Below are 20,947 nucleotides of genomic sequence, written 5' to 3'. Positions count from 1 at the left end.
TCCATGAACATAAAACATATTTTCTATGGTAAATAGAGTTCTTACCAATCTTACCTATACCTCTAATTTTTCCTTTTCCACTATCGCCAAAAGAGATTGTTCCTTCATAAGGTTAAAGGTCTAGGTATATAGACTATTCTCCTATCATGTGTTGTGAACAACAATTATCTAAGTACCAATGTGAATCCTTTTTATTTCCACTAAAGATATATGCAACAAAAATCATTTAAGACTTTGGTACCCAAATCTTCTTGGGTTTTTTTTGTTAGTACCTTGAACCTTAGCTTTTCTTTTCTACTTCTTATTTTGGTTACATTTGTAGGTATAATAACTATTTTTACCATAAATATTGTAGAAAATAGTCTTGGGTTTTGCGGAAGACACTTCAGATTCCTCTTTCTCAAATCTAAGACTATTTTTTTTGGATGAAAAATTCCTATGCTTTAAAAGCATATTCAACTTGAAAGATCCATCAACAAATTACACAAGATCCTTCATGAGTTATATGTTTTCAACTTTCAATGTTATGATCCCAAGTGGTTCATTAATTGTGGTTTTGCATTTGAGACTTCGTATCTCCTTAGCAACATCTAACATATTATTATTATTGAGTTTTTCATTTTCTAAAACCATTAGTTTATATTTTTCTTTAAACTATTTATACTCAAGACTAATCATGTGAAAGTTTTCCAAAGAATCTCATAAGACATCTCTTCTTCATCGGAACTACTATCTAATCTATAAGAAAAACTAGAAATAAAGCTAGAGTTAGATTCTATCTCTATCCTTGTTTCGTTTGCATCTACCATAAGACAAATGTTGGCCTTTTCAACATTTGAATTGTTGCTACTATCTAGATCTTCTCACATGGCCAGCAGACTCTTCTAGCCTTCTTTCTTCTTAACCATCTTTTTTCTAATTATAGGACATACAACTTTCATAAGTCTAGGTTTCTTACACTAATAGCAAATGATCTATTTATTGTCCTGCTTGACAGGTTTCTTGAACCTATCATTCTTTCTGTAGAAGTTCCTTAGTCTTCCCTTCTTCTTTAGCATATTCTTAAACTTTTTGGACATGAGAGATATCTCATTGTCCGTCAAGTCTTCAAAATTTTCCTCTAAGTTGTGCTCAAATTTCACCTTCAAAATTTTGCCCTTGTCTCTCTTCTTTATAGTTTTATCAGTTCTCAAAGCAACAAAATCATTAGCTTTCATATGATCTTTATTGTTTAGATAAACCTCATGAACTCTTAGGGCTCCCAAGAGTTCATCCAACATAATAATTTTAAGGTCATGTGCCCCTTAGATGGTAGTGGTCTTTGGTTCCTAAACATTTGGAAGGTTATCCAAGATCTTCAGATTGTTGTGAGTTTTCAAGAACTCAATTCCTAGAATTTTAACTCATTGAGAATAGTTTGGAATCTTCCATACATCTCATCAATGATTTGGTTCTCCTTCATAGAGAACAACTCATCGGGCTTCTAAAGTGTGGTAACTCATTTGATGAATTTCCACATTTCTTTAGCAGTCTTGCAATTGTAAAACTTGTTGTATTCAATTTGTGACAAATACCAAGCCAAGTTGTATCTTTCCTTTTTTGTTGAGTTGCAATATGTTTCAGTGTTCTTGTGTATACTCGTTATCTAGCTTGGGAAGTAATGAAGGTGATATTGCATGGACTTAATGCTCATCTCCATTTTGTCCTTCTAATATTGATAGCCTTCTCCATCAAAGGTCGGTGTCCTTGTAAGAAAAGTTCCTTCAAGTAGGTATTGACCTTCATTGCTTCCAATCTTAGGATCTTTTCCTTTAGCATGCTTAAATGCTTAACCCTGCCAAAGAATGAGTTTTGATACCAATCCATAGAGAATAAAAGACACAAGAAGAGGGGTTGAATAGTGTTAATAAAAAACTCAACACTTTTTTGAAACAATGAAGTACCATCTTAAACCTTAAGGAATACAGACAAACAAATATGCAAAGAACACAAAGTATATTTATATTGATTTGTGTCAATTACTAAGACTACGTTCAGTCCTTGATAAACTTGATTCAATATCTTTGCAAAGATACAAGTGTTTTTTCAGAAACCACTGAAGTTTAGTGAAAAACACATAGAAGGAGGGGTTGAATGTGTGTACGAAGGATTATAAAAATGTTTTTACAAAGGTGCTACTTTCCGTCAGAAAATAATATTTCAACTAGGCAAGGAAAGTGCAAGATTGATTGAAAGGAACTTTGTGTCCGAAGATCTATCGTCTGTTCAAAAATGGTTTCCTCAGTCAAACAAATATAAGTTCGTCTAAGTATTGTTTAGAAAATAGGTAGTAGTAGACAAAATTTTTCAGAGTGATAAGTCAATATGAGTAAAATTGCGTTTCAAAATCAAATAACAATGCACAGAGTTTTTATACTGGTTCACTCATTCTGAGCTACGTCCAGTCTCCTTCAACCGAAGGGTTCCACTAATCACAAAGGATTACAAGTATTCTTAACCACTTCTAGTTCGTCAAGTTCACTCGTTGACGCTAGTATTCTTAAACCACTTCTGGTTGCCCAAGTATTCTCAACCACTCCTGGTTCGTCAACTTCACTTGCTGACATTAGTATTCTTAAACCACTTCTGGTTCTACAAGTATTCTTTTACTAGCCTCTTCAAGCTTTACAAACGATGGATGTTTTGAGTGTGTTTGTAACTCTCACAGAGAGAATGGAATGGTTTCTACACTCACTAAGGTTTTCAACCTTAGTTTTACATGAATGTGAGGATAAAATGATTTCTACACTCACTAAGATAAACTATCTTAGTTTTATACAAATATTCAACTTTGCACAAGAAGAGAGGTTAGATTGTTTTGACGCTTGTTTTTGCTTATTGCTTGTTGCTTCTCTTCTACCTTTCTTCTCTACTCAGATCTTGATATTTATAGCCTTGTGATAAATATGCCCGTTGTTTGAATTTCAATGTGTCCGTTGAGGCAGAGCTTTCTGTTGGTGCAGATAAACGTTTGTTCATGGCTACACAGATCTTTTTCATTTAATGCATTTGATTTGGCATTAAATGTTTTGCTTGCTCAATCTGTGTTACGTGAAGTCCTTTGCATCATTTGTTCCCTTTTATTTCTGACTTCAATCATGACCTAGGTATATTTGTCCTTTTTCCGTCATTGTAGCTGTGGAGGGGTTGCCTTTTTCTAAAAAGTAGTTGTACTTGACCTGACACACACAGCTTTAACTTGTGGATTCGTGCTCTTGCATTTTTCATCTCTCTTTTCATATCTTTGATAACTTCGTGTGCTTTTCTTGTGAATGGAGATGATATATGATCTTCTTTGTTGTGACTAATGGACTTCAGACGCTTTTTCACAATGCTTCATCTGCATTTGGAAAATTGAGTCTCCATCTAAGGATTAGACTTTGACTTTGTCATATCGACTGATCAGTCTTGAGGGTAAACAACTTTTATTCTGTCTGGAATGTTTCTTCGTCTTGTGTTATCCAACGAATGATGATTGTTTTGTTGACTTATATGTGGTTGACTATTAAGTTTCATCTAATGTTCATTTGGTGCTTGAGCCAACTTTGTCTTGGTCTTGTTTTGGTCTTGTTTCTGATTTCTTATATTGCACTCTGGATTGTTCTTGGCATATCTTCGTTTGGTATTCGTTGTCGTCTGATGCGCAAGTCATGATCCTTCTATTATTTGGCTTGTTTTGTCTGATCTTTGTTTTGCTCGATCCTGATTCATACTTTAGTTTTTCCTGTTCTTATACATATATGAAACACTGCTACACAGATTAGTAATAATAATATGTATTGTATTTGTCATATTCAAAACCTTGCTAGAAATTGCTTCGTCTGACTTAACAACCACTTCTGGCTCAATCTAAGCATTTTTTTACTTGTCTCTTAAAGAAACTACTCAAGTATTCTTTAAATAGCAAAGCCTCTCAAGGCAACAACCAAATATTCTTTTACACAAAACCCCTTTAGACTTTAAGCTAAAGCACAAAGTTAAATTTGGGTAATATCAATTGTTTCAACTTACTCAGAAGACGTGATACAAAAATAAAGTGCAGAGCTTTACATAGAAAGAATGAAATGAATTTTTACGATTGATGTTCTCACTTTTTTTTTAGTCTTCAAGTTTTTTTATATAGGTGTTTCATGAACATGACCGTTACAAATCCTTATACGTAGCCTAAATTCAAATTCAAATGCTAATTACTTGGCAACCATATTAAGTCACAATTTCTTTGCTTGTCACATGTCCTTCTCTCATTGGCTGGACTAGATCTTAAATCTAGAAGCACATAGCAAGTTGTAACCAAATTTTGAATTCAATTTGGACAACCAACTTACCTAGGTTAAGCTTCCATGGTTCATTTTGACTCATGGTTAGATTAGCTTGCTTTATAAGTTTCCTATTTTTGCATAAGGTAATTCACTCCTTGTAATCTTCCCTTTGGAGTATATAAGAATTTCCTTAGTCCAAAATTCTCTCAATCTATCGAGTCTCTTAAGAGTATCTTCTCGTTAAGTACTTTTATCAAGAAAACTTTCCTTGTGGCAAGAACCTCTCTCTTGCTCATCTCTCCCACAAGAGTGGAGTGCACTATCTCCATTCTTCATCATATTTTGAACTTTAATTTTGTGTTTTGGATTCATGGAAGCAACTTGAAGAGCTTGGAAGCATCCTTGGAAAATTCAGTCACCAATTCACCATATATAAGATTTCGATCATCTGTGGTTCTTTTTGGACTTGATTCTTAGACATAATTCCATAGATACGGGTCCAAATCGTACAGTTGTAGTGTGTGCTTTTGAGTTTTGATCATTATTTTTTAAAAAATGTTATTAGTTATCGTGTGTTTGAATCAATGAATCCCGTCAATACTACTGGGACAAGTGCTATTGAAATAATTGTTAATTACTTTTGTATGCATTTTGACATGATAACTTAGAGATGTGGATGAGATATGATAATCCAAACTCGCACTTAGCTTACTTGAATTCTCTAACCACGTTCCTATGGGCGTTAGTTTGAAGTTCTATATTCTTCGTGCAAGAAAAGATTGGCCTTCATAACGCAAAACACAAGCATGTCATTCATGATTTGTCATGATAGCCTTTCCTATATCAATCGTTCACCTTTTACAATAATTAATAAAATAAAAAACCAGTTTTGGTATTATGATGAACATTAATAATAATATAACCCTGCAATAAAAGGAGATCGGAACCGGAACGCAATCTTCTCTCGAATATTATTGCAATGTAGAATTGAGAAAAAGAAACGAAATATATCAAAACATTAACGCAAACAAAAAAGATATCGGAACACTTTACCCCTTTCAAAGTGCCAATTCTTACTTCTCTTTAACAGCAATTTTTTTTTTTCCAGCTATCATTATAAAACGGAACTAGAGACTGCAAGGGTATGAGGGTATCCTACTTTGGGCATCTGATTTTTAGTTTTCGTATATAGTGTGTCTGTGAATATCACATATCACTTTTTTACAAAGGGGTGCGTGCTTTTAGCATCAATAAATTGGGTTGCTCCATTTTATTCTTCCCTCATGATTAACATCTTTATTTGGTGTGAAGATGCAAAGGCCAAAATGAATACCAAACACTGTGAGCAAATGTTCTGACTTACAATACCTAATTTTATTATTTGGTGAGCACTGTTAGCAATTAATAGTACAGGGACTGAAACCACTCACTTAGTAAATGGGGCTAAAATTACAATTAAGCCAAATATTATCTATATACAACCATCAACAGTTACAGTCAATTTTATTGGCTACACTTTAGCGATGCTATTAAAAATCTTCAATAAATACCTAAAAATGTTTAGAAATGTCGAAAATCCCCTCAAATCAAATAATTAGTGAGACATGAATTGTTATTAGCATAATTCGATCACTTGCTATTCCATTTTCTTATCTCTTCTCTCCTCTCCCTCGAAAAGGCCTAACATGAGCCTTTCATTGGGCCTAAAATAATTTATCGGTCCAGTTTCCATGCCTAAAGTGAGTTTGTATGCTAGGACAAGAACAAACTCACGTGGTTGTGTCAATGTCTCATTCAAGTGCATCATTCCCTATTACCCATTTAACTCGTTATCACAAACATTAACTTGTCACCGGAGAGAGACCTCACCATTCCCACCATGATTAAGGGTTTAATTAGATAATTTTCTCTAGAAACACTTCTAAAGAGAAAAAATAAGAAAAAAAAATACAATATACTTTTTCACAAACTAAAAATAACTCACATATAAACTAATTTATAGAAACTCTCGTATAGTTTCACCGAAAAATTACACAATAACTTGTGCATAAACTAAATTTAACCTATGAAAAAACTTAATTCGTTGTGTTCCTAATTTCTTCCTAGAAGCACTTCTGGAAAAGTTTATTCAAATAGGTCCTAACTATTACATAAGAGACATCCTACTCCAAAGGCATCCTGAACGTTCCAAGGCTTCTGCAAGCGTCTAAATCACACCAGCAAGAACTTTGACACAGAAGAGACAAGCAACACAAACAAGTTTAGACTAAATCGGATGATTGTGATAAATGACGAGATGCTGACAATCAAAGAAGTTATCTGAAACTATGCCATTGGACGTAGATGTTGTCTATCAACTACATCAACTTTTCCCTTGGAGTGCAAAAATAATTTATATCTTATATGGAAGCTACAATAGCCAGTTCTATAAAACTACTCAAAGAATAATGCCTCTGCAACCAGAATGCGTATCCCACTGATTGATTTATTAGTGGAAGAGCCTGGTTAAACAAAACTTCAGTCTCCTTGGGGATGTAAAGATCGTTTTAATAATATGACCGTGAGATATATACGAACAATGTCCCTATGAGCAGGCTTGAGGAGTTAACTTAATAAAGCCATGCTATTCAACCCAGCTGGTAGTCAGGATTCACCTGCATAACAAGATTGTAGTGAGGCTTACCCATGCAACAGTCCACCAGTCATGCATAAAAACTATTAGTATATTTATCTCTTAATCATAACACTACCTTATTCTTAACGTAAGAAAAGGGGGAGGGGGAGAGAGGATGTAATGTAATACTTGGCATTTGTTCAAATGAATTCACCTTGGCCTCTGCTCCATTTTTATAATAAGCCCAAATATGCAATTGCAACTCCAGAAGTGAAGATTTAAATCCCATTTTGATCTATTTTAGAAAGCAACATAAGAACAAGAATATATTAAAAGTTATGTAATCTTAACAAACTGGCAGTCCAAGTTTTTCTGAATATACCATCCACTCTTCTGTACTAATAGGTCCCAGCCGTTCTTATAGCTAACAACTTAGTCAGCTTAGAAAAAGTACAGTCACAAGAAAGTACCTCTAGGCTCAACTTCTATTGGTAAAACTCGTACACACATGATATTACACAACAAACATTGGTGTAGGGATCAGAGAGTGGATGATTTGTTTCATGTAAGTTGAGCTTTACTACATCTGCTGTATTAAAATTTTCTCAGACAAATAGCACCCATTTTAGTTTCAATGTTTATCAGCTACCAATTCAATTATAAAGGGAAACTATCAGTAAGAAAGAGGCAGACTGTACCTAAGTTCATGTTCACCAATAATCCCGGCAGGAGCATAGTCCATCTTTGAAATGGTGGAACCTTTTTGCATCTCGAATAATGAGTTCTCTGCCTACAAGCTTAGAAATAATTTTCAGTGCTGTATGGCAATCGCCACAAACACGAAGGTTCTTAATTACCCTGATCGGAGAGCGAGCAGAGCTGCTAAGGAGACCATAAGCAACAGCAAGTCTCTCACTGTGTGCAAGAAGAGCTTCTTCTTTGCCTTCCTGGTCAATGTCATGCAACACAAATTTTGTCTCTGGAATATAGCCAGCTTCTTTCATTTGCGCCTTCAGACCTCTAAGCAGGGCATATATCTTATCATTTTCAGGATGAGAAGTATCTCCAGCTCGATATTCATGGACTCGGCTCCTAACTTCAAGAAGATTTTTGCTTGCTAGTTTCTTTTTCTCTCCCTCCTTTGTCAAGTCTGAGGCTTTAGGGGGTACAAGGCCAGCTTTTGACTGGTCATTTACACGAGAAGGATCTAGCTGCTCAACTAGTTCAGCACAACGATCCCCCAGCCCAGTGTTCCCATGAACTCTACAGAGATTCATCAAAGTCTCCCATATATCAGCACTTGGCTCCATTGGCATCTTTTCAATGAACTCAAAGGCTTCATCCAGATGCCCAATGCTGCCAATCATGTCTACTACCCTGACAAAATGAGCCATAGATGGTACAATGCCATAATCCTTGCTCATGGATTCAAAATGCAGCATTCCCTCATCTATATCGCCCAGCATACTACATGCTGAAAGAACCCCAATGAACATATGCCCATCAGGAGCCAGGCCCAAATTTTTAAATTGAGTAAATAGATCAATTGAATCTTCTGCAAACCCATTCTTAGCAAGGTGTGTTATCATAGTATCCCAAGTAGTCAAATTGCGCTCTGGCATATTGTTGAAAATGCTGAGTGCATCATCTACAGAACCACATTCTAAATACATTTCCAATATTTTATTATATGAGCTTACTTTAAGAGGTGATAAATGTTGTATGGCATGTCTGTGTACAATTTTTGCCTCTGTAAGAGATTTAGTTTCCCCACATTGGCGCATTAATAGCAAATATCGAGGCAAATCCACAGGAATACGTAGTTTTTCCAGCAAATTCAAAACCTCAACTGCTTCCTTCACTTTACCCTCAACGCACAAACTATCTAGTTCCTCAAGTGTACCTCTATATGGACTATCATTTGATGCCTCAGCTGATACGCCATCAGGATTTGCATTACTTGATAGATGAGAGCCAACCATCGATCTCTGTGGAATATTCAAGTTTGGAGAATACTGGCCATTTTTCAGGCTATGCTGAAACTGTCCAGAACCTGAATATTGTTGATGCGTCTCATTACTCCCTTTGTAATGAAAATTTGGTGACTTTGGAAAATGACCTCCATCGGCAATCTGACCAGCTGCATAAGAATTTTGCCCTGAACTAGCATGATTATTCCAATAAGACCGACTTCCATTTGATTGAGCAACATAATCAGGTCTTTGCTTATTCAAAAGCTCGTTAGAATCAGCCTTATTCCAGCTTTCCTGATAGAACCCAACACGATTTTGCTGGTAACCTAAAGAATCATCATTTTGGTAACCACCAGAAAACTGAAAATCCGACCTTTCAGCAGCAGTGCTAATAGCCCTCAACACATTAAGGCCTTTTATACGGTCCGTAACTTTGCGTGAGCAACATCCTTTGCACAACTTCAAAAGAGAACTAACTGTAATTGGCGAGACACCCTTTGAAGGCATTGTTTAGGACTTTATCTGAGGAAAGACAAATGGGAAATAAAATAAATCAGTGATAAGATTGTTTCTGTTTGCAGGGTGGACTGTAAACAGAAACATCAATTTTCAGCACAAAAAACTTGTGAATGAATATAAATTCGAGTTCAAATCAAAATATAGAAAAACGTACTTGGTCAAGAGCAAGATCTTCAAGAGGTGAACTGTGGAGAATGGTTCCTACAAAAACATAATAAAAAGCAACTTTACAAATCTTCAACAAAGATAGGTTCAAATTGTTTCCATTTCCAAAGGCATACATGTCCCAAATGTACCCACAAAAATCACAAACAGAAACCATCTACCCACACTCTTCACCACCACTTGCACAATGTTTTATAATTGCAACACATTAATACAAAATGTCCAGAGAAAGATTAATTAAAACAGAGTAGCACTAGTTAAGTTATTAGAAAACCTTTTAGACCCTAAGCAGGAAAATAAATTTCTTTGGCAACCTAACAGCTTTAGCTTATGCATATTGGCTTTGGCTGATGATCAACGTCAAACAAAGAAATCAACATATGCAACAATATATGATTATATTAAGATTAAATTTTGATACGCAACATTTCTTTGTTACAGCAAGGTGTGTGGCGAAGAGGAAAAGGGAACGAAAATTCAAAAAAAAAAAAAAAAAAAAAAAAAAGTGAGAGAAAAAGAGAGAGAGATAGAGAGGGAGAGAGAGAGTGCCTGATGGGAGTGCGGCGAAGCTGACGGCAAAGGAAGCTCCGCTGCGGCGGAGACGCGGAGAGAAGAGAGCAGCGGCCACGAGATGAGAAGTCGGGAGGAATAGGGTTCAATTCGAGTCCATAATTTAATTTTAAGTATTATTAAATTAATCAATTTATTTTTTAAATTAAATAAGAGTTTCATTTGTGCATAATGAATCCGCTAATTCTGATTTAGAACCAATTATTTGAACTTTTCCCCGTTTTTTCAGGTTATTTTTTTATTCGTTATTCAATTGCTGAAAAATACTTGTTGTAAAGAAAAAAATTGAAAACAATGAAGTTGAATTAAAAAAAAAATGGGATTTTTCATTTCACAAGAATTGTAATTGTGAGATGCTGATTTTTAAGTTTTTATTTTATGATTTTAGTCTATTAAGTATTATAATTTTACAATTTTAATCTCTATATATAATATTTTAAATTATATTTTTGTTTGAATCTAAAGCGTGTGGTTCAGTGATAGGGGTTGATCCACGCTTAAGCAAGGTCAGGAGTTCGAATTCACTATTCGAACGAACCCAAAATTTTTTTATATATTTGTTAACATATTTAGATTATATTTAATATAATTTTCATTCTTGTATTAAATTATATATAGTCTTTAAAAAAATATGATATATATTTAGTATTACTAAATAATATATATATATATATATTAATATACTTTTATAAAAAAATATATAAATATATTAGATAAGATAAATATATCAAAAAGAAAGCTAATTAGAAATAATCATGTCATTCGTCTAGGTTGCATTAATAAAAAAATATTAGATTTTCAAAAGGCATTTACTACACGAAAAGTTTTTACTTTTCGAGAATTTAGTGTCAGAAATGTTAATTTTCTACATATAGTTTGTTATTTAAAAAATAGGTTCCTAAGAAATATGGTTTTCTAGAAATAGTTTTTGCATAGATTCCCATAGAAATATTCTCATGGGAGTTCTCAAGGTAAAAATAAAAGTTTTAATGTGATCAAAGTCATTAATCCCTAACAAGAATAAAAGTTTTAATGTGACAAAAGTCATATTAATGCTTCTTTGGTAGGCTTTGAATCAGGCTCATAAACCAAAGAATTCTAGTTTAGGCTTTTCATCAAAGACATGATCAGTTGGTGAAAGTAAACCACTAACAAGAATAATAGCACGTTCATGAATGAAGCTACGATGGACCAACTTCATTTCTGGTAGGAGGATGAAGTGGAGGAAATGGAAGAGACAACAAGAAAACTTCCTCAACCCAATTACCTAGATTAGGTGCAGATCTTACTAATGAATCAAAAATTGGTGAGTGAAGTAGTAGATTCAAATTTTCATTATTGAATACAAAATCCTTACTAGAAGGAGGAGTGGAAGGATCAAATGAAGGTACAAGAGGAACATGTAGAGTAAGTTCCTCCACATTCTTAGTATTAGCAATAGTAAAGAGTGTTATAACGAGAGGGAATTCACCTTGAATAGGAGCCTCAAACTCAATCTCAGGATTTTAGTTGTGTGAGAACTCCTACAATTAGTGAGTTAGAAATAAAAGAAGGGTACGTGATTTCCTTTTCAGTTGGTTTAGTGGGACTAGAGATAATCTCAATCTAAGAATAGTCACTTTTAGACTCAGGAAAAAGTCTTGTTGTGCCCTTTTGATTCATAAGGAAAGGAGAAGATAAATCTTATGAGGGTTGCACAAGAATGGTTGTTGAAGTAGTAGGTACTAGAATGTCAAGCATAGTTCTTAGAAGAGGACATAAGATCCTCATGTATAGCTTCAATCATAGAAGGAGGTGAGGGAACTTCTTCACAAGGCACATCTTCTAAGTCATTAATGGGATCATTACAAAGGGTTTCCCAGTCTCAACCAAGTAGTAATCCTTTTTGACATGTCAACCTAGGAGGTTACTTGAAGAAAATAGGCTTTTTTTCTTAAGGAGGTTGAGGAGTAGTGGTAGTAGGCTTGTCTTGGCCATTTTGTGCTTTCTTGGACTTCTTTTTCTGAGTCTTCTTCCTTTTCTCAGTTCTATTATCATCCTCATCTAAACACACACAAACTTTGTTCACCCTAAGATGAGGTCTTAGCTTCATGTATCTTAGATTCTGAGCATTCCACTCATTAACCATGAGATCAACAAGCTTATATTAAAGGAGCACCTTGAAATGCTCAAATATCTTGGTCAACAACATGTCGTAATGGACACAAGAGATCAACTTGGAGGGCTTAGTAGCTTTGATCATAAACTACAAGATGAGATAAGGAAGAAAAATACGAATTTGCTTTCATGTACAATAGATTATGATCAAATCTTGATTTGTAAGTTCCTAAAATATCCTAGCCCTTAGGAGAAGTAAGTGGAGATAGATGTTATGTATTATCCTTCTAAAGGATTTCATATTTGATGCCTTCAAATCATGCTTTCCAGCCTCCAAAAGCTTTTTTAAGACCTTCTTCTTAGAGACTTTTAGTGTCTCGTACCAGTTAGTCCATAATTCTAGCCCATCAATGGACAATCTCAAAATCTCTCCTAGAGATTCAATAGTGAGTAATATATTAGTCTCTTTCAAGTTGACTAATATAATACTTGCATCCTTGTCCACTTCAACAACAATGAAAAAACCTTGTACTAATCTTGGGTAAACAAGTTTTTTGATCTTGAAAAACTTCTTTCATCCTTGTTTTTTCACAAAACAAAAGATGCCCCATCCAACTTGTTTCACATCTTTCAAATTTGTAGTGCACCTATAAACTACCCTTTTATATTTCCAAGATTTCTTAAATCCATTAACAATACTCTTATCTACAAAAGATTAGATTTCGTCTTGCGCTTCCTCTTCAATGTTCGTGTAGCAAAATGCTTGATGGAGGATTTCTTTTGGGATCCAGTGACCACCCTTACGGTTTTGGGTGGTGAACCTAGAATAAAAAGGTCATCTTCACTACAAGAAGGTTAAGAAAAGTTGGGAGAAGTACTATTTTATAGGGAGAGAGAAATAATTTTAATGCTTCTGTAACTTCCTAAGAAGTTACCATTGGGGTTCACAACAGTAATAATTTTTTTATTACTAAAAACCTAATGGCTTAATAATTCAATATATTATAGTATGATGTAAACACCAAATGTATGTTTAATCAGAAGGTATATAACTAACTTATATTCAAATATAAAAATTAAAAAAAATTAAAAAAATAGATTAGGGAGAATATTCATTGATCACATAATATATAAGACATGATATCTAGCTTAATTCAATTTTAGACATGCATTTATATTTATTTTTTCTTTAATAATGTTAAACATATCTTCTAAAAAAGGTTTAGTATAGATGTCTACCAGTTGAAGTTTGGTCTTAATGAACTTTATCTCAGTGTCTCTCTTTTGAATATGATATTTGATAATGATGCTTTATATCAATATGTTTTGATCAGGAGTGTTGAATTGGATTCTTGGATAATTCAATTGCATTTGTATTATCACATAAGATAGGATTTTTTTTTCAAATCTTAGTGAGTAATCCAAAAGTTGTTGTCTAATCTGAATCACTTGAGTGCAACATGTAGCCACAACTATATATTCAACTTCTGTAGTAGATAAGTCAATTGTTGCTTGTTTCCTAGATCCCTATGATATAAGAGAATTTTCCAAGAATTGGCAAATGTCACTTGTACTTTTCCTTTCTACTTTATCCCCAGCAAAATCAACATCACTAAATCCTGTAATGTTAAACATGGATCCTATCTAATACCACAAGCCATGATTAATAGCTCTAATGAGATATCTAAAAATTATTTTTATAACAAATATATGATATTCTTTAGGACAAGATTGAAATCTAGCACACAATCTTACAAAAAAACACAATATTTGGTCTACTAGAAATAAAGTATAGGAGAGATCCAATCATATCTCTATATTCTTTCTCATTGACAGATTTACCTTCTGAGTTAGAACTAATGACATTTGATGGGTGCATGGGTGTGCTCATTACTTTGGCTTCATTCATCTTAAATTTCTTCAAGATGTTTTTAGTATATTTTTCTTGATGGATGAATGTTCCATGATCCAATTGCATAATTTGTAATCTAAGGAAGATAATTAATTCTCCCATCATTTTCATCTCAAACTCTCCTTTCATGAGATATGAGAATTCTTTACACATCTTCTATGAGGTAGCACCAAATATTATGTTATCCACATATATTTGCTCTAACAAAAGACTATCCTTCTAAACCTTTATAAACAGAGTTGTATTTATTACTCCTCTGTTGAATCCATTTTGTAAAATAAAGTTGCTTAGCCTTTCATACCAAGCTCTTGGTGCTTGCTTTAATCTATATAATGCTTTAACAAGCTTGTAAACATGTTAAGGTTTTCTTTTATCCTCACTCCTAGTGGCTGTTTGACATATTCTTTTTTATTGATGAGTCCATTTAAGTAGGCACTTTTAACACCCATCTGATATAGAATTATATCTTGGTATGATGCATAAGCTAACAATATTCTTATTGCCTTAAGTTTGGCTATTGGTTCAAATGTTGCTTCATAATCAATTCCTTATTGTTGATTATATCCTTGTGCAACCGATCTTTTTTTTTTCTTCTAACAACCTCCCCTTTCTCATTGAATTTGTTTTCAAACACCCATTTAGTGTTTATTATTGTTTGATCTTTTGGAGGAGGTACAAGATGCCATACTTGACTTTTCTCAAACTAGTCCAACTATTCTTTCATTACAACAACCTAGAATTTGCCTTCTAAGGCTTCTTTAATTTTCTTTGGCTCTATATTGGATAGGAGACCAATAATATATTGTATTCTTTATTAACAACCCTTGTCTTAACTCTAGAATTTGTATCCCCTATTATTTATTCAAGTGGATGAAAGGATGAGAATCTCCAGCTTCTAAGCATAGTAGGTATTTCTTCTACTTCAGGATTTAACTATTCTAAGGCTTTCTAAGTAGATTTGAGAGTATCACCTTTTGATGTGTTGTTAAAAGGTGTTTTTTCCTTTTGAGTAACTTTCATTCTTTCTAATTCTGTAATCTTTCTCAACTCAAGTGTATTATATTTTTCATCAAACATTACATGCATGTTTTCTTCAATAGTGATTTTTTCAAATTATAAATTCTATATGCTTTAAAAGATGAAGAATATCCTAAGAAAATTACTTTATTTGTTTTTTCATCAAACTTTCCTAGATTATCTTTATTATTTAGCATAGAACATATATAACTAAATACATGAAAGTATGATACACTTGTTTTTTTTTTGCTTTTCCATAATTCATATAGTGTGTTTTACTCAAAAAATTCTTAAGTAAATATGTTCAAAATGTAACATGTAGTATTAACAATTTTAGCCCAAAAATAATTTTGAATTCCAAAATCAGAAAACAATGTTCTGACCATCTCTTGAAGTGATCCATTCTTTATTTCTATAATACCATTTTGTTGAGGTGTTCTTGGAGAAGAAAAATTGTGTGTAATCCCTTTATTTTCACAAAACTCTTTGAACATAATATTTTCAAATTCACCTCTATGATCACTTCTAATTGAAATAATTTTCAAATCCTTTTCACTTTGAACCTTTTTACCAAAAATTTTGAATACTTGGAAAGATTCGTCGTTATGAGAAAGAAACAAACCCAAGTGTAGAGAAATCATCAACTATGACAAACCCATATTTCTTTCCCCCAAGACTAAGTGTTTTTGTAACCCCAAACAAATCTCTGTGAATCAATTCAAGTACTCTTTGAGATGCGATATTTTTCTATGGTTGAATGCTAGATTTTGTTTGATTTCCTTTGGTACAAGCTTAACAGACTCTTTCTCTCTAATACTTGATTTTTAGCAAACCTCTCACTAGATTCAGATTGGATAATTTTGACAAAGTTTTCATATTTATGTCTTACCCTTTTGTGTCACAACCATTTTTCATTTCAATCATAGCTAGACATGGATGGTTTGGGACATCTTCTAAATGAACACTATATAAATTATTTTCTCTTTTTCTAGAAAACAAGATTTTCCTAGTTGATTTTTCTTTAATCTGACATACATTTGTGATGGAAACTTGGTGGAGAATCCGAATTGATGTTGATTCCTCTTCAAGTTCCTCCCTAGACATTTGGCTCCTTGATTCTTCTTAAGCTTCTCCAAGGTCTCCAATGGAGGAAGAGACCTTGGAAGCACCACGGATTGGTAGAAAACTCTCTCAAGAGACGCCACTCCTTGGAGAAGAGATAAGTCTCCTCAATTCTCACCACACTCTTCTATGGAAGGGATAAGAGAATTGGATGAATATCAAAGAGGTTAACAACTTTTGGAAGAGAGAATTTTCGTGCAAATTCTGATCTCACTCAAAATATCATCCAAAAGTGTCTTACAATGAAAGGAAAACAAGTATATAGGAGTAGGAAGCTTGGAGAGCAAGCTAGCCTTAACCATGGTTCACTAGAAACCATGATAAGGTCTAACTAACCATCCATGGTCTAGAGGCTTGGAGAGCAAGCTACTCACTTAGCTTGCTTGGTAAGCAAGCTAAGGAGAAGCTTGTGCTTCAAGCTTATAAGCTTGAGAGAAAACCGGCCATGTGAACACAAGACAAGGTGGGCGGCTCACAGACTTCATTTTACTCCAACCGGTTTTGAAAAATGTTGATTTGGTTTAGTTAGGTTCATCTAATGTGAATGGAACCTAGCTAAATCAAATCTATGAAAAATTAGGAGTAAAATGAGTCTAATATGTAAAACTTAGCCTAGGTCCATCTCTTGGTCCAATTGCTAGTAACACTCTCTAGCTTGCTAGTCACACTCTCTAGCTTGCTAATGCCACTCCCAATCCTACTACTAGAAAAATAAGAAAAGAGTGTATTTCTAGATTAGGTTAAACGGAGTCAAAGTGCCCAAGTAACCTACCCTAGAATCAATATACAATAGCTACTAAAAGGAAACAAAGTGTCTCTCAAATACAAAGGAAAAAATACACCTATACAAGTATCTACTATATACAAGGTACAAGAAATCAAACTATACAATTTATTTACAATAGAGACTCCTTAGATCAACCTTCACCCTTCTTGGTCTTACCTCTTCCAAAGGGATCCTTGGGGATTAGATTTTCATCATACCCTCCCCCTTCGAAAGGATTTGTCCTCAAATCCAGTGGTCCTTCCACAAAGATAGCATCACTTACAATGAAAATAAGAAACAAAGCATTAGGGATGATATATTCATATAACATATGTGGAATGTGCACCCTATGAGGAGTTCCTTCTATAGTCCTAGGAAGGGTCCTTAGACTAGGAAGGATGGGTTCTCTAAGCATAGGATCCTCACTATAGTGTATTCTAAGTGTAAAACTAAATCCTAAAAATGTGAAAGTGCTAAAACTATAAGAAACTAATGAAGTAGTCCTACATACTAAGATATCTTGCCTAAAGTACCCTATGTAGTAACCTAGGCTTCTACAAGAAAACATAGTGAATATAATAAGGAAACTAACTAGACAACCCTTGATCATATTATATGTTAGATACATCATGGATGAGGGTGTAAAGAGTTTAAAAGAGTCATAGAATCTAATTTGGTCTTGAAGGGAAGTAGTCAAGTTAAGTTCAAACAAGTTTGAACTTCCCTTAAGATCAAAAATAGAAAATAAAACACCATGAGATGTATCTAATAAACAATATAAACCAAAGGTTGGGTGCTTTATTGGAACAACTAAAGTAAGAGAAGTCCTAAATAGACAATGGTTGTCTACTTTGGGCACCACCAAAGTAGTAGCATAAGAAGTAGAACTAGGCGAAGTCCACTTCTTCTTCACTAGACTAAGAACTTAAGATCCTTTCTTTTCAAAATTATTTAGGTTGTGGATCTTAAGCTCTAAGTCCGTGGCAGCAATAGAAAAAGAGCTAAAATCTTTGTGAAGAAGAAAAGTCTTTTTGCAATCATTTTTAATAGAAAAGTGACTTTCCTTTATCACAAGATTTTTAGAGGAGACACTATCCTCCTTACTCTTTTCCAAGAGTAGAGTCTTTTTAGCATTGAGAAGGTAAAGAGGTTGTTCAACTAGAAGACATTTTTTAATAGAATGTTCTATTAAAAATTGACTTCTAGGAACAACTTCCTTGGAGGAGACACTACCCTCTAACTCTAGGACCTTCTTTTTCTCCTCTTTTTTTTTTTTATTTCATAAATACTTGATCCTCCAACACTTGTGAAGGTGAAAGAGGAGTCAAGGTGTGTTTCTTGCCTAGGTGGACTAGGCGAATTTTGTTTGTAACACCATCATGAATGGCCTTCCTATCATGTTGCCAAGGCCTTCCAAGTAAAATGTGGCTTGCATCCATTGGAATTATATCACATAAAACTTCATCCTTGTATTTTCTAATGGAGAAAGGCACACTTACTTGATCCTTAACTTCTATAGGTCCATCCTCATTAAGCCATTGAAGTTTATAAGATTTAGAATGGGCTATAGTAGTTAAGTGAAGCTTATCAACCAACCTTTGACTTACAAAATTGTTACAAGATCCACTATCAACAATGAGAGAACATGTTTTCTTAAAAATTTTACATCTAGAATGAAAAAGGTTCTCTCTTTGTGATTGATCTTGTTCTTTTAATTGGTTGGTTAATAACCTTTGAGCAATCAATAGGTCACCTTCACGTTGTGCTTCCTCACTAGAACTAAGGCTTTCATCTTCTTCATTTGAGGAGGATGAAGAAGATGAAGTGCTTTCCTTACTTAGGATCTCATTGCCCCTAATGATCATGGTCTTTTTTGTGGGGCATTGGGAAGCTATGTGTCCCCTCCCTAAGCACTTAAAGTACTTTATAGAACTAGTCCTAGTTTCATTGGAAGGTTTTTCTTTTTCTTTTTCTAGTGGTCTATCTTTTGAATAGGAGGAATGACCCTCTTTCTTGAAGTCCTTCCTAGGGTATGAGGTAGATTCCTTCCTAAGGCTAGGATTTCTCCTAAGTTATTGTTCTACCCTCACACAAAGTTGAACTAATTCATTAAGGTCTTTATAGGGTAGTAGTTCAACCTTGTCTTTAATCTCTAGGTTTAGACCACTTTGAAACCTAGCAATGGTGGTTTTCTCTTCTTCCCTAATGCTAGCCCTTAGCATAAGCAACTCCATTTGTTGCCTATATTCCTCCACACTTTGATTTCTTTGTTGAAGCCTTTGGAGCTTGTCCATTAACTCTCTCTCATAATAGGAAGGAATGTGCCTTCTCCTTAAGGCACTCCTAAGTTCATTCCAATATTTAATGGAGGGCTCTTTCATAATTTGTTTTTCTCTCACTAGGGAAGTGTAGCCATGGGAACCCTTCTCTCTTCACTCACATTGTGGCAAGTGAAGAGTTGTTCATTCTTCATCTCCCAATCTAAGTAGTCATCAACATTGTCTTTTCCATAGAAGGGAGGAAGGTCAACCCTAGGTTCTCTAAGAGTAGTTGTTTCATGTCTAGGCCTATGTTTCCTAGGGGGTCTTTGATAGTAGCCATCATCATGGTGACTACTATAAAACCCTTCACTTGTGGAATAGTGAGTGTGTGAATGTTGGCTTTTGAGTCGTGATGGTTCTTCCTCATGTTTATGTCTATGGGGCCTAAAAGGCCCTTCACCATCATGTCTTTTGGGCCTAGTAGGCCCATGACCCTCATTGGCATGTGGTTTGCTAGTCTCACCCCCCACCACAAGCTTACTCAACAACTCTCTTATTGTTTCATTATTTTTTTTCATTTTCTATGTCTTTTCTTCTAATATATTCCCTAAGTTCTCTAAGCTCCTTTTTAGTACTTCTATGACTCTTAGGAGAATGATGACCATGCACACTACTTTCATGAGAATGATCACTCATTTTTGCAAGGGAAAGGTTTTCACAAATCTTTAAGAATTTTGCAAAGTGAGTGATAAATATTTTCACAAAAGATTTTCTCTTTTAGGTGTGAGACTAAGTACTTGGAGGTCTAAGTATACAAGTTGCACTATCAAGGGAGGTGAGCTACAAGGAGCCACTTAATAACCAAGCATTTTCAAGTGGAAATTACTAAACTCCCTTATATTTTTCTCACAAAACAACTTTTCACACAAACAAGTCAAGTAGTTGTGTGTGTGTGCACGCAACCCCTATTAGGCAAAGGAAGCCTTCTAAACGAACTTAGATTTAAAACAAGTTAAAGGAAAGCAAGTAAAGCATACACTAGTCGTATGGTCGTAAGGTGGAAGTCCAAGTGACACTTGAAGCCTTTTGGGATACTTCCACAAGTCCTAAACATATTATGAAAGCAAGTAAACTAAGCGTCTCCCAGTGGAAGCCCAAATGACACTTGAAGCCTTTGGGGACCCTTCCACAAGCACTAAACGTATCTAGGAATCTTTATTTAGAACTATTTAGGAAGTGGTGGGACTTAATCAATTTTCCAAACAACCACTCCTAAATGTAAGTTTGTTTTAACAAAAGGAAACTAAAAGGTTAACCCAAGGTAGGGTTAAGGAGTTACAAACAATGGAAACAACACAAATCAAGACTTCTTGAAGAATTTCCACCAAGGGAGGTTAGGAACAAGCTTGGAACAGCCTTGGAGTCAAGATGAATGACCAACTTGAAGGTGGAAAATTGGTCTCCACCAATCCGTCTCTAAGCTTCCAAATCCGTCACTAGTTCTTCAAATCCGTCTCTAAATTCCTTCTAAAATCTGTCTCCAAATTTAACCTAAAATTAAAAATAAGTCTTGGCTACAAAAAAGGAACAAACAAGTGAGCCTTTCCAAGGTGTTTCACTCAAGTAATCTGTA

General features: G+C 34.4%; 1 protein-coding gene across 8 annotated transcripts; it reads right to left on the bottom strand.

Annotated features, from left to right (window-relative positions):
* Positions 1-6,224: 6,224 nt before the first annotated feature.
* On the bottom strand, positions 6,225-10,268 carry LOC109790529 (pentatricopeptide repeat-containing protein At2g34370, mitochondrial). Of its 8 annotated transcripts, XR_002238944.3 has the most exons (6): positions 10,119-10,268; positions 9,559-9,605; positions 7,611-9,407; positions 7,383-7,501; positions 7,127-7,207; positions 6,225-6,952 (listed from the first exon to the last, which is right to left on the bottom strand). XR_002238944.3 is itself a non-coding variant. In XM_083075042.1 (4 exons), the coding sequence occupies exon 3, from the start codon at positions 9,390-9,392 to the stop codon at positions 7,623-7,625; it is 1,770 nt and encodes a 589-aa protein (XP_082931168.1). In that variant the 5' UTR covers positions 9,393-9,407; positions 9,559-9,605; positions 10,119-10,268; the 3' UTR covers positions 6,225-6,952; positions 7,611-7,622. The 8 variants fall into 8 exon arrangements, 1 of the variants encoding a protein (XP_082931168.1); XR_002238943.3 differs by having other exon boundaries at positions 7,383-9,407; XR_014433962.1 differs by having other exon boundaries at positions 7,127-7,501.
* Positions 10,269-20,947: the final 10,679 nt, after the last annotated feature.

Source organism: Cajanus cajan, chromosome 5 (genome assembly GCF_000230855.2).
Source record: "Cajanus cajan strain Asha chromosome 5, NIPB_CcT2T_4, whole genome shotgun sequence".
NCBI classification, from domain to species: domain Eukaryota; kingdom Viridiplantae; phylum Streptophyta; class Magnoliopsida; order Fabales; family Fabaceae; genus Cajanus; species Cajanus cajan.
Note: the sequence above shows the minus strand (reverse complement) of the source record. Positions and strands in the feature narration are given on the sequence as shown.